Source organism: Nomascus leucogenys, chromosome 23 (genome assembly GCF_006542625.1).
Source record: "Nomascus leucogenys isolate Asia chromosome 23, Asia_NLE_v1, whole genome shotgun sequence".
Classification (NCBI taxonomy): domain Eukaryota; kingdom Metazoa; phylum Chordata; class Mammalia; order Primates; family Hylobatidae; genus Nomascus; species Nomascus leucogenys.
The window spans coordinates 24,599,701-24,613,792 of NC_044403.1; the positions used below are offsets into that span (position 1 = coordinate 24,599,701).

The following is a 14,092-nucleotide window of genomic DNA, read 5'->3' on the forward strand; positions in this document are numbered from 1 at the left end:
TTTTTTTCTGGGGAAAGAGCTTTAATATCCTGGTACAGCATGGTGAGCAGAAGCCCAGGCAAAGCATCTACACAGGCAGGTGTGTGTGGTTTTGAGCCCTCCAGGTCCCACTTTCTCTCATCACAGTCCTTCCCTAAGGTGCTGCCTAGAATTCTGCACAAACATTCTTATTCCCAAAGCACAGGGCTTTCTTCCAGCTTGCTTTCCGAAGGAGGCATTTAAACCAGAAAGACAAAGACAGAAGAAAAAGGAACAACCAGGCAGAGAGGCAGAGACACTGATACCGTTTGGTTTTTACTGTTATGTGTTTGGTTGGGTGCAGAATTGCCCTCACCACCCCTGGCCACCCTGGCCTCCTGGGAAGAACAGGCAGAGATGGCTCCAGATGGCTCTTGGCTGCCACTCTAGGCCTCGGGGCTTATACAATGAGCACAGTGGGTTCCACCTTCCAGTAGGAAGTGCAAACTCTAATTCACAGTCAGACTTCACCAGGAGGGAGAGATGGTCTTGGCTGAAGGCACTTTAATCAGGCAGCAAACCCAGTGCCAGGGTTTGTCTTCCTTCTCGTTACTCTGATAAATCTAGACGCCACTCTGTTGGAAAATCAGCACTGCCCACAGCTGGGGTTAGAGCACTGACTGAGCGAAGCATGAGACCTGCTCACTGGTAGAACTTCTTGTTAGGGCTGTTAGCATGGTCAGCTAGCAGCTAGCATGGAGTGAACTGTTTTCCATAGGCAGCCTCATACTTCTTGAGCCGGTCCACTATCTTCTGGGCGCCATACAGATCCACAAAGCAGAAAGGCCCTCCAAAACAAGGCGGGAAGCCGAGCCCAAAGACAGCTGCAATGTCTCCCTCCGCAGGCATGGCCAAGATCCCCTCTCGCAGGCACATGACTGCCTCATTCACAAATCTTGTCACCAGGCAGAACTGGATGTCTTCGCCCGGGGAGACTTCAGACTTAGGAGGCGTCTTTAGACTCACTAAGATACTATCCACGTCAGAATTCAAATTCTTACTCTTCACACCCTCCTGATAGATGTAAAAGCCCTTCCCAGACTTGCGACCTAGGAAGCCCTTGGACACCATCTGTGTCAGCAGTTCTGGGTTTCCACCTCCAAACCGCTCCCCAAGGGCTTTGCGCAGATCTTCCGCCACATGTTTCGCTACATCCACACCAACTTCATCCACCAGTGTGGCGGCACCCACAGGAAAGCCAAAGCTTGTGGTCAGGAATCCAGCTTCTTCAGGTCAACTCCTTCCTGGAGGATTCGGACAACTTCAGACATCATGGGTGCAAGACACCTGGTGGTATAGAAGCCAGGTCCATCCTTAGCCACAATGATGACCTTCCCCTGCTGGAGACTGACTGCCACAGCTGAAGCACTGGGTGTCTTTGGAAGTTTTCTCGGTTGTGATCATCTCTGGCAGCTGCATCTTGTCCATGGGAGAGAAGTAGCGCGTGCCAGTCTCAGGTCTTTTGCTGACAGCAGCGATTTCACTGATTGGGAAAGCAGATGTGTTACTGGCAAAGACACAGTGATCTGGAATCACCGCTTCTACTTCCTTTAGCACTCTGTGCTTCAGGCTAAGGTCCTCAAACACAGCTTCAATCACCATGTCGACCTTTAAAACGTTGCTACTCAAGCTGCCCAGCTGAAGGAGGGGCCTGCCCCTCCACACCTATGGGTGTTTCTCTTCAGGTGGGATGACAGACTGAGAAAAGAAAGAGACACAGAGACAAAGTATAGAGAAAGAAAAGTGGGCCCAGGGGACTGGCCCTCAGCATTTGGAGGACCCATGCCGGCAGCGGTCTCTGAGTTCCCTCAGTATTTATTGATCATTATCTCTACCATCTCGGAGAGCGGGATGTGGCAGGACAATAGGGTAATAGTGGGGAGAGGGTCAGCAGGAAAACATGTGAACAAATGTCTCTGCATCATAAACAAGGTAAAGAAAAAGGTGCTGTGCTTTGAGGTGCACATACATAAACATCTCAATGCATTAAAGAGCAGTATTGCCGCCACCATGTCTCACCTCCAGCCCTAAGGCGGTCAGTAGATGGAATACACAGTCGGGTTTTACACCCAGACATTCCATTGCCCAGGGACGAGCAGGAGACAGATGCCTTCCTCTTGTCTCAACCGCAAAGAGGCCTTCCTCTTTTACTAATCCTCCTCAGCACAGATCCTTTACTGGTGTCGGGCTGGGGGATGGTCAGGTCTTTCCCTTCCCACGAGGCCATATTTCAGACTATCACATGGAGAGAAACCTGGGACAATACCTGGCTTTCCTAGGCAGAAGTCCCTGCGGTCTTCCGCAGTGTTTTGTGTCTTTGGGTACTTGAGATTAGGGAGTGGTGATGACTTTTAACAAGCATGCTGCCAGCCAGGTGCCGTGGCTCACCCTTGTAATCCCAGCACTTTGGGAGGCCGAGGCGGGTGGATCATGAGGTCAGGAGATCGAGACCACGCTGAAACCCCGTCTCTACTAAAAATACAAAAAAATTAGCCGGGCGTGGTGGCGGGCGCCTGTAGTCCCAGCTACTCGGAGAGGCTGAGGCAGGAGAATGGCGTGAACCCAGGAGGCGGAGCTTGCAGTGAGCCGAGATTGCGCCACTGCACTCCAGCCTGGGTGACAGAGCGAGACTCTGTCTCAAAAAAAAAAAAAAAAAAAATCATGCTGTCTTCAAGCATTTGTTTAACAAAGCACATCCTGCATAGCCCTTAATCCATTAGACCTTGAGTGGACACAGCACATGTTTCTGCGAGCACAGGGTTGGGGGTAGAGTTACAGATTAACAGCATCTCAAGGCGGAAGAATTTTTCCTAGTACAGAACAAAATGGAGTCTCTTATGTCTACTTCTTTCTACATAGACACAGTAACAGTCTGATCTCTCTTTCCCCACAGCCAGTCAAGTTGCTGAAGATGGAATCCCTTTCAAATGATGTCAGAGCTTTCTTCTTCACTTTATCATTCAATCCTTTGAACACTTGTTGCTGTCCTTGGCCTAGCCTAGTGAGTGTGGCATCTTTAAGTCTAGCCTTTAGCCTCTTATCCACAGAGACTTGGGTGATGCCTGCTCCCTTCAGCCCTTCACCAAGAATAGCCACATGCTTAACATCCTTCTGTGGCGCTCCAAATTTATTCTTCTCGCACAAGACCTGACCATGGTAGAGTCCCATCAAGGCCTTTGATTCACTGGTCATTGCAAGCTCTCCAAATTTCTGAGATTCAGAGAGATAACCAGCATCACTCTCTCGCTCAATTCCAGTCTTTACCACATCAATTATTTTCAGAGGTGCAGGATAAAGGCCTTTAGTCTCCTTTTGCACTTTTTCTTCCACTTTTTTGTAAACCTGTTGCCTGACAAATGGAATAGTCATGATGTACGCGGTCAATTTTTCCACCAATCCCTTGTCTCTCTTTGGAGAGATATTCTTATCAGCTAGTCCTTTGGCAAAAGTAATTGTAACTTCTTCTAGGTATTCGATTGTCCATTCCTCTGGAGGATTTAGTCCTGGTCCCAGGGGTTCTACCAATTGGTCAACCAGTCCCATTATCTTTGCCCTATCTGCACGAATGTTTCTACTAGTCAGCAACCTGTCAAAAGCAGCAGGCACACCCACCATTTTGGGCAGCCTTTGTGTGCCTCCTGCTCCTGGTAAGATCCCCAGCAAGACTTCAGGGACACCTAATATTGTTTTTCCATCTTTTGTTGCTATTCTGTATTGGCATGAAATGGCAAGCTCAAGCCCTCCTCCCAGGCAGGATCCACTGATGGCAGCTATAACAGGCTTTGTGGCCTTTTCTTTTTTTTTTTTTTTGAGAAGGAGTCTCGCTCTGTCGCCCAGGCTGGAGTGCAGTGGCGCGATCTCGGCTCACTGCAAGCTCCGCCTCCCGGGTTCATGCCATTCTCCTGCCTCAGCCTCTCCGAGTAGCTGGGACTACAGGCGCCCGCCACCACGCCCGGCTAATTTTTTTTTGTATTTTTAGTAGAGACGGGGTTTCACCGTGGTCTCGATCTCCTGATCTCGTGATCCACCCCCCTCGGCCTCCCAAAGTGCTGGGATTACAAGCGTGAGCCACCGCGCCTGGCCTTTGTGGCCTTTTCAAGTTTCTCAAATGTTCTCTGTGCTTCTTGTGACATCTGTGTTACTTCTCGAGGGGTCTTGCAAGTGGCTAACATATTGATATCAGCACCCACAATAAAGCAGCCTGGCTTTGATGAGATAAGGACAGCACTTCTGATTTGATTAGTAGCCCAGACTTCATTCATAACTTCTGTGAACTCTGAATGCAGCTCTTTATTCAGTGTATTTACCTTTGAATTGGGAGATTTAATTCGAATAACTGCCACAACCCCTTTGACTCCATAGTTAATATGGGTCCTGGTCAGCAAAGCAGAAGACTCTGTAAAATTGCGGCGTATATAACCTTGGGATCAGAGGATTCTGAAGTCAGAGAAGCGGCTGAGGATGCCAATCGCCCGGGAGGCCACCATGTTGAGCTGAAGAGGACAGCAGTGGAGAGCGCTTTAGCGGGGCCGGCTGAGCAGTGGACTTTTCCTCTTAATCAGGATTTTTAAAAATTGAGGTGAAATTGACATAACACAATATTAAGCATTTTAAAGTGTACAATTGAGTGGCGTTTAGTACATACAGACTTGTGCAACTACCACCTCTATTTTCAAAACTTTTCCTATCCCCAAAAGAAAACCTCACATTACTTAAGTAGCCACTCCCTAGTCTCCTCTATAGCCCCTGGGCAACTACCAGTCTGCTTTCTGCCTCTAGGGATTCACCTATCCTGGATATATTTTCACATAAATTAAATACTTCCATATAAATGAAACCATGCACAATGTGACCTTTCTAGTCTGTCTTAATCAAGATTTTAGGATTATTTGCATGGAGCATAAATAACTAATTACAGAGCACATCCAGGAAAATTGTCTCAATAGGAGAATTTTGATTGTACTTATTTTTTGCTGTAGCCATACCTCCTTTAGGGAAGCTATGGATGGAGGCCTAAAGTAATCTGAATGCATGGAGGTAGGGGCAGGCTGAATAAATCACGCAAAGTGCTGGCATGTACTGAGTGAGTTAGTAGGGTTGTTTTCTAACCATACTGAGATGGTTGACTCTTCCTTTCCTCCTCTGGTAACAAAGTGAAAAGGCCCTCATTGATTGGTAATTTTAGCCAATGTGTGGATGGGGGCGGGGAGTGTGTGGATCGGTGATGGCTGGGTAAAAAGGGTGAGGGGTTGTGGGGAGGGGGAAACCTGCTGCAGTGTGACCTAAAGAATTTGGAGCTGCTGGCCGGGCGCGGTGGCTCACGCCTGCAATCCCAGCACTTTGGGAGGCCGAGGGGGGCAGATCACAAGGTCAGGAGATCAAGACGATCCTGGCTAACATGGTGAAACCCTGTCTCCACTAAAAAATAGAAAAAATTAGCTGGGCGTGGTGGCGGGCGCCTGTAGTCCCAGCTACTCAGGAGGCTGAGGCAGGAGAAGGGCATGAACCCGGGAGGTGGAGCTTGCAGTGAGCCGAGATCGCGCCACCGCACTCCAACCTGGGCGACAAAGCGAGACTCTGTCTAAAAAAAAAAAAAAAGAATTTGGAGCTGCTGATGTCAATTCGTTTGCTTCTCAAATCTCATCAAGGACACTGATTTTCATGAAATCAAGAGGGGTTGTGATTTGATTAGTAGAAAGGCAATCATCAGTGCAGACCCTAAAAGGAAAAGAGAACCAAGGAGGAAGAATTTACCAACATGGTTCCAGGACTTCCAGACTCTCTAGAAAGAAATATCTTTAGAGATGAGAATGGCAATTCCGCAGATAACATGTTGTTTCTAATATGCTATAATTTCCTTAGGAACTGTCCCTCATCCATTTTAAAGTTAATTGGGTCGAGATTTATTCTACTATCTTTGGAATCATACCTCTGAGCAAACAACTAATATGGAATTTGGTCTTTGGAATGTATCTACCCACAAAGAGAAAAAAAACCTGTGAAGAGTTCCGTGTGATTTGGAGCACCTCTAGTTTTCCCTGGCATTTCAATTGTTGAAAAGTGCCCTCCTTTTCACCGTAACCCCATGACAGTTTAAAAATATATATATTGTCATTTTAGAGCTGGATGAGACTTTGGAGATCTTCTAGGCCAATATTTATCAAAGTTTGGCTCCAAACTGACCATGAGCTTTGGAATGAATTATTGGCATGTTTTTCAAAAAGGCAGAGCCCTGGGATGCATGAAATCAAAATTCGTGGAATCTGCAATTTTATGCACTCACTCACTCACACCAAAATGTGAGAACCATATATCTACTCATATTTCATAACTAATCAGAAAACTTTGAACTATGGGTGCAGATAACTTGCTGATGGTCACAACTTATATTTTTGAAATATCTTGTCTTCTATTTTTTTTTTAAAGGAAGCTTAGAAGTAGAAAGAAGAAATTTTGGTTATTCTTTTTTTTTTTTTTAATTTTACTTGAAGTTCTGGGATACATGTGCAGAACGTGCAGGTTTGTTGCATAGGTATACATGTGCCATGGTGGTTTGCTGCACCTATCGACCCATCATCTAGGTTTTAAGCCCTGCATGCATTAGGTATTTGTCCTAATGCTCTCCCTCCCCTTGCCCCCCACCCCCCAACAGGCCCTGGTGTGTGATGTTCCCCTCCCTGTGTCCATGTGTTCTCATTGTGCAACTCCCACTTATGAGTGAGAACATGCAGTGTTTGGTTTTCTGTTCCTGTGTTTGGTGAGAATGATGGTTCCAGCTTCATCCATGTCCCTGCAAAGGACATGAACTCATTCTTTTTTGTGGCTGCATAGTATTCCATGGCATAAATGTGCCACATTTTCTTTATCCAGTCTATTATTGATGGGCATTTGGGTTGGTTCCAAGTCTTTGCTATTGCCAATAGTGCTGCAATAAACATACATGTGTATGTGTCTTTATAGTAGAATGATTTATAACCCTTTGGGTATATACCCAGTAATGGGATTGCTGGGTCAAGTGGTATTTCTGGTTCTAGATCCTTGAGGAATCACCACACCATCTTCCACAATGGTTCAACTAATTTACACTCCCACCAACAGTGTAAAAGCGTTCCTATTTCTCCACAGCCTCGCCAGCATCTGTTGTTTCCTGACTTAATAGTCACCATTCTAACTGGCATGAGATGGTATCTCATTGTGATTTTGATTTGCATTTCTCTAATGACCAGTGATGAGGAGCTTTTTTTCATATGTTTGTTGGCCACATGAATGTCTTCTTTTGAGAAGTGTCTGTTCATATCCTTTGCCCACTTTTTGATGGGGTTGTTTGTTTTTTTCTTGTAAATTTATTTAAGTTCCTTGTAGATTCTGGATATTAGATCTTTGTCAGATGGTTAGATTGCAAAGTTTTTCTCCCATTCTGTAGGTTGCCTGTTCACTCTGATGACAGTTTCTTTTGCTGTGCAGAAGCTCTTTAGTTTAACTAGATCCCATTTGTCAATTTTGGCTTTTGTTGCAATTGCTTTTGGTGTTTTAGTCATGAAGTCTTTGCCCATCCCTATGTCCTGAATGGTATTGCCTAGGTTTTCTTCTAGAGTTTTTATGGTTTTGGGTTTTACATGTAAGTATTTAATCTATCTTTTTTTTTTTTTTTTTGAGATGGAGTCTCGCTCTTTCGCCCAGGCCAGACTGCAGTGGCACTATCTCGGCTCACTGCAAGCTCTGCCTCCCGGGTTCACGCTATTCTCCTGCGTCAGCCTCCCGAGTAGCTGGGACTACAGGCGCCCGCCACTGCGCCCTGCTAATTTTTTGTATGTTTAGGACAGACGGGGTTTCACCATGTTAGCCAAGATGGTCTTGATCTCCTGACCTCGTGATCCGCCCACCTTGGCCTCCCAAAGTGCTGGGATTACAGGCATGAGCCACCGCGCTCGGCCTAATCCATCTTGAGTTAATTTTTGTATAAGACGTAAGGAAGGGATCCAGTTTTCTATTTTCTGCATATGGCTAGCCAGTTTTCCCAGCACCATTTATTAAATGGAGAATCCTTTCCCCATTGCTTGTTTTTGTCAGGTTTGTCAAAGATCAAATGGTTGTAGATGTGTGGTGGTGAAATATCTCATCTTTTAATATACCATTATTAAATATGGCAGTTATCGTAAGATAATATTTTATAAAAATAGTTATTATTTATAGAGTAACTTATGTGCAACATGCTGAGACACTTGTTTATGTTATTATTATTATTTTTTTCAAGACAGGGTCTCACTATGTAGCCCAGGCTGATCTCAAACTCCTGACCTCAAGTGATCCACCAGCCTCAGCTTCCCAAAGTGCTGGGATTACAGTCGTGAGCCTCCATGCCTGGCCTATGTTATCTTTAGCTATCCTGCAAAACAGTTGCTTCACCTCTGAGCCGCCTCAGTATTTATGCCTGAACTTAGGAATAATAATAGTTCCTACCTCTTGGATTTAAATGAGATACTATATGCAATGTGCTTAGCACAGAATCTTCCATAAAGTAAGTACACAATAAACGTTAGCTATTATCACTATTATTTGATCACATTTTATACATGGAAGAACTGAAACATATGACATTAGGTAACACATTCAAAGAAATGTGGAGCAGGAGGATGGATAGGAAATGGTGGAGACAGAATTCAAATCTCTATGTGCTAGATTACAAAACCCAACTTTTCCCACTACTCTATGTCTTATATGTGCATGATTGGAGAAGGTTCCTTAGTTCATTTTCCCATTAAAAATAATTCTTTTGTTTTAGCCCTTTGCCCAGTCCTAGATTTTTGATACATTCTTGTTTACTGTTCTCTCATCCTTGAAGAGTCCTGGGCAGCTGCACAGCAGAAGTTGAATGAGTAATTCCTGTACATGCATAAAGGCCTGTCACTCAACTTCTTCATACCCCAGAGAAGTTCTATAATATGGCTGGCAGTAAACTGAGAAAAACAAAAATCGGGGAATGCAGAAGTAGAAGCACTCCAAAAATCACACTTTCACCCACACAGACTCCTTTTTGAGCTCTTTTTAAAAACAACAAAGTATCGTATTGAACAATCTAGCTGGTGTCCAAAAATAGTGGCCTGGGGAGTCACTGCCGGAGCATGCTGGCCTCAGACTCAGGAACGTACACCCTGGAGACTCCCAGGGGAAGTCCCCATTTTAGCTTCACATAGTGGCCATAATGAAACCTCACCTTGTGCTTCTCATGGTGAGGATTAAGTGGTGAAGTCCAGATGTGCACCAGCAGCACAATTTCCAAGTCATGTTATTTTTGTTAAAAATGAACTAGCCAGGTTGTGCTGTGGTTTTTCAATAGAAGTTGGTGAGGGGAGACAGTAAGTTAGTAAGGAAAATAACTAATAGCTGAATGAAACCCCACAAAATTGTTTTTTAGTCTCACTAACTCCAAATCCCCCCAAACAGAAAATGATTCTGTAATTATAAGAGATATAATTTTTCTTCCCTTAGAAGAAGCAAGGTGAACAAGGAATATTGCTTTCTAAGAAATAAAGTATTTTGTTATGCTGGACAAATCACGTTTCCTTAACATAAAGAACTTTATAGTTACATGTAAGTTAGTTAACTCTGGATTTTATTAGAGTTTTCCTTAAGAAGATTATGTAAAATATGAATAACATCTCAATTTTATGTAATCATAGCTTTACTATGAGCCTTCACTCAAACCAGACTGAGCTCAAACTGTTGCTAAAATATCAGAAGCAAATCCTCACAACCCTGCTGTTCCTGTCGCCTGCAGAGAAGATGACAGGAAGAGCAAGGTTGTGAGGACAACAAGCTCATGCTGTTCCTGTCACCTGGAGAGATGAGAAATTTTATCAAGCATATTTTACATATCCCAGATGCCATGCTTTCACATTCACACACAGTAGCTAAGAAAACCATCAGGACGACTTTGTGAGGAAGGAATTCTTTCCCGATGCCATGCATTTCCTAAGTGAAAGCACCAGATCTGCTGGGTGCGGTGGCTCACTCCTGTAATCCCAGCACTTTGGGAGGCCAAGGCAGGCAGATTAATTAAGCCCAGGAGTTTGAGTCTAGCTTGGGCAAACATGGCCAAACCTTGTCTCTACAAAAAATACAAAAATTAGCTGGGTGTGGTGGCACATGTCGGTAGTCCCAGCTACTCAGGAGGTTGAGGTGGGAGGATCGCTTGAGGAGCTGGAGGCTGCAGTGACCTATGATTGCACCTGTGCACTCCAGCCTAGGTGACAGGGTAAGACCCTGTCTTAAAGAAAAAAAAAAGGGACAGATCTTGGGCCCAAGTCTCTCTGTCTTCAAAGACCACGCTGGTTTCATTACACTATACTCTCTTCCCAGAATTCTCTGCCCCAGCATCAATGAAGATGAATGAATAGTCAAATATTTTCTATGCATTTTATTATTCAAATGATAAATAAATGTTCAAATCCTATCTATTCATCAAAGTCTCAATCAAGCACTGCCTATCATGAAGCTTTTGATTATTTCAATTATTTTGATTATTATAGCTTCTATCTACCATGATTTTCTTCTTCCTCTGAACTCATGCCACCAAGTACATGATGCATATCCTGGTACAGCTGTCCTTTGGGAACCACGAGGGATTGATTGGTTCCAGGACCCTCCTCAGATACCAAAATCCGAGGATGCTTAAGTTCTTTATATAAAATGGCATAGTATTTGCATATAATCTACACACATACTCCTGTATATTTTCAGTCCTCTCTAGACTACTTATAATACCTAATACAATGTAAATGCTATGTAAATAGTTGCTATACCATACTGTTTTTAAAATTCGTATTTTTTTAATTGTTATTTTGTTTGTTTTTCAATTATTTTCAATCCAAGTCTGTGGAACTCACGGATATAGAGGGCCAACTATACTGGGTTTGTACAAGAGAGTAAGAGAGGCCAGGTGCAGTGACTCATGCCTGTAATCCCAGAATTTTGGGAGGCTGAGGTGGGAGGACCGCCTGAGCCCAGGAGTGCAAGACTAGCCTGGGCAACACAGTGAAATCCTGTCACTAAAAAAATTTAAAAATTAGCCAAGAGTGGTGGCACATGCTTGTAGTCCTAGCTACTCAGGAGGCTGAGGTGGGAGGATCATTTCAGCCCAGGAGGTTGAGGCTGCAGTGAGCTGAGACTGTGCCACTGCACTCTAGCCTGGGCAACAAAGCAAAAAAGCAAGAACTTGTCTAAAAAAAAAAAAAGACAAAAAATTAGGAGACCACAATTTGGAAAGTTTTAGCAAGAATTCATGCTTTTTACAGAGCATTAGAGAATCACTGTTTCTCAGTTTTTTCCTCATTAAACTGTCTATAAAGAAGAGTAAACTAAGAAATGCTGAGCATCGAGGGTATAATTGCAAATCACTCAACTTACTTGGAATCTATGTTTTTTCTTTAAAAGTTTCATGATGCTATATTAGCAACCACACTGGCAGGCCTGCTACATGTGGGTTTGCTTTGCAGACGGGGGAAAATAAAAATTGTTGAAGTCTTCCATGTCTTGAGGCCTTTTCCTTCTCTCATGAGAGCAGAAGATAATATTGGGGAAAAGAAGGGCCAGGTGCGGTAGCTCACATTTGTAACCTGAGCACTTTGGGAGGCCCATTCAGGCAGATGTCTTGAGTCCAGGAGTTCGAGACCAGCCTGGACAACATGGCGTAACCCCATCTCTACAAAAAATACAAAAATTAGCCAGGTGTGGTGGCGGGTGCCTGTGGTCCCAGCCACTTGAAAGGCTGAGGTGGGAGAACCTGGGAGATGGTGGTTGCAGTGAGCCAAGATTATACCACTGCACTCCAGCCTGGGTGGCAGAGTGAGACTCTGTCTCAAAAAAAGAAAAAAAAAAAAGTGGGGGAAAAGACATAAGTATAAGGAAATTAATGTGCATACTACATTCTTCTCCAAATAATTTTTAAAATAAAAATAATGTTTTCCTCTAATTTTTGGGAAACCTTTAGGTTCCAGGAAAGCATGGAGTGTCCATCCTGTGGCTTCGACTTATCTTTGATCGATTGCTGCACCCTCAAAAAATAAGCATATCTCCAGATATGCATGTCCCATTTTGAAAAGCATAGGGCTAGAGAAACCTAAAGTTCCTTCAACTTTGAGATGTCATGATTCAGTAATTTTTAGATTTGTCTTTTATAGCTATTTATTTTAATATTATCAGTCATTTAAGTATTTTGTCTTTTTTTTTTTTTTTTTTTTTTTGGCAGAATCTTTCTGTCACCCAGGCTGGAGTGCCATGGTGCAATCTCGGCTCACTGCAACTTCTGCCTCCCGGGTTCAAAGGATTCTGCTGCCTCAGCCTCTCGGGCAGTTGTGATTACAGGCATGCACACCACGCCCAGCTAATTTTTGTGTTTTTAGTAGAGACGAGGTTTCATCATGTTGGCCAGGCTGGTCTCAAACTCCTGACCTCAGGTGATCTGCCCGCCTCTGTCTCTGGAAGTGCTGGGATTATAGGCATGAGCCACCACACCCGCCTTTAAGTATTATGTCTATTTTTAAAGCTTTTAACAACATTATAAACTGCTTGAAGAACTATAATGCACACAAGTATTCACCTTCAATGTTCCCCTTATGCTCTCTCATAATAGGCCTTTAATAAATATTAATCAGATGAATGAATTTCAGCTTTCAAAGGTAATCTTTATAAATCCATCATAAAATCACTTTTTAAAATTGCCCCCAAAGGGGTAGAACATCAAAACAAACAGAATATTTGTTTCTCTCCAGGAACTTCATTTTCAAATGCTGAATATCTAAAACTGATTGATATATGTTAGAGAGAATCTTTTTTGCAGTCTATACACTGAAAAGATTTTCAAAACAGAAGGAGACATTATACAGGAATGTAAACTGTATTTTGTGTTGTGTTTATTAGGTTTTGCCAACACCATATCAAATACATTTTATAAAATAGAATAAAGAAATATCCACAGATAATTCTGCCAACAGAGCCTCTTTTGATAAAGCAAGGAGCTCCAAAGAAGTACAGGTCCATGTTTCAATTAGATTTAGATTTAATACTTGCCAAGTCAACTGTCTACATTTTGGGGTGGAAGACAGTCTTTCTCGTATAAGCCATTTATTGAGTTTGCCTGACATATACCAATTCTAAATGATACAGTTATGTGGCGGTGGCGGGGGGATCTTTCTCTGTAGCTCTGATGAAGATTTCTAAATTGATATGGTCAAATAGATTAAGGTCTGTAGGATTGATTTTACCAGCTTGACAGTATTGCATGGGCTTTGGAGTAAGGCTGATGCTTTCAAATCTCAGTCCCAGCTTTTCTGCTTTCTAGCTGTTTGGCTGAACTTGTTAGATAATGACTTTTTGTGTAGAGAATGGGATCACTCCCCAGTCAGAGGCTGAGCAGGAAGAAAGAGGGCCCTTGTCAGGGAAGCTATTGGGCTTTAAAAAATAATTTCAGTTTCAGTAAGGATGTGAGTGTGTGTGTGTGTGTGTGTGTGTGTGCGTGTGTTTAAAGGAGCTGCCATTAAGAAATATGTGATAGGCCGGGCGCGGTGGCTCACGCCTTGTTATCCCAGCACTTTGAGAGGTCGAGGTGGGCAGATCACCTGAGGTCAGGAGTTTGAGACCAGGCTGGCCAACATGGTGAAACCACGTCTCTACTGAAGATACAAAAAAATTGGCCGAGTGTGGTGGCTCATGCCTGTAATCCCAGCACTTTGGGAGACTGAGGTGGGCGGATCATTTGAGGTCAGAAGTTGGAGACCAGCCTGACTAACATGGTGAAACCCCATCTCTACTAAAATACAAAAATTAGCCTGACGTAGTGGCAGGAGCCTGTAATCCCAGCTACCCAGGAGGCTGAGGTAGGAGAATCGCTTGAACCCGGGAGGCAGAGGTTGCAGTGAACTGAGATCCCGCCATTGCACTCCAGCCTGGGTGACAGAGCAAGACTCTGTTTCAAAAAAAAAAAGAAAAAGAAAAAAAGGAAAAAGAAATATGTGATAGATACAAAAATCCTCAATAAAATAGTAGCAAACCAAATTCAACAACACATCAAGAAGAT

The 14,092-nt window shown here is 43.6% G+C and overlaps 1 protein-coding gene across 1 annotated transcript; it reads right to left on the minus strand.

The window, feature by feature from the left end:
• Nucleotides 1-660: 660 nt before the first annotated feature.
• Nucleotides 661-4,505, minus strand: LOC100593214 (trifunctional enzyme subunit alpha, mitochondrial-like). Its single transcript, XM_012502483.2, is given in 5 exon segments — nt 661-1,235; nt 1,238-1,388; nt 1,390-1,642; nt 2,888-3,807; nt 4,110-4,505. Coding segments are annotated over 5 exon segments (2,295 nt in total).
• Between the last annotated feature and the right edge of the window lie 9,587 nt (nt 4,506-14,092).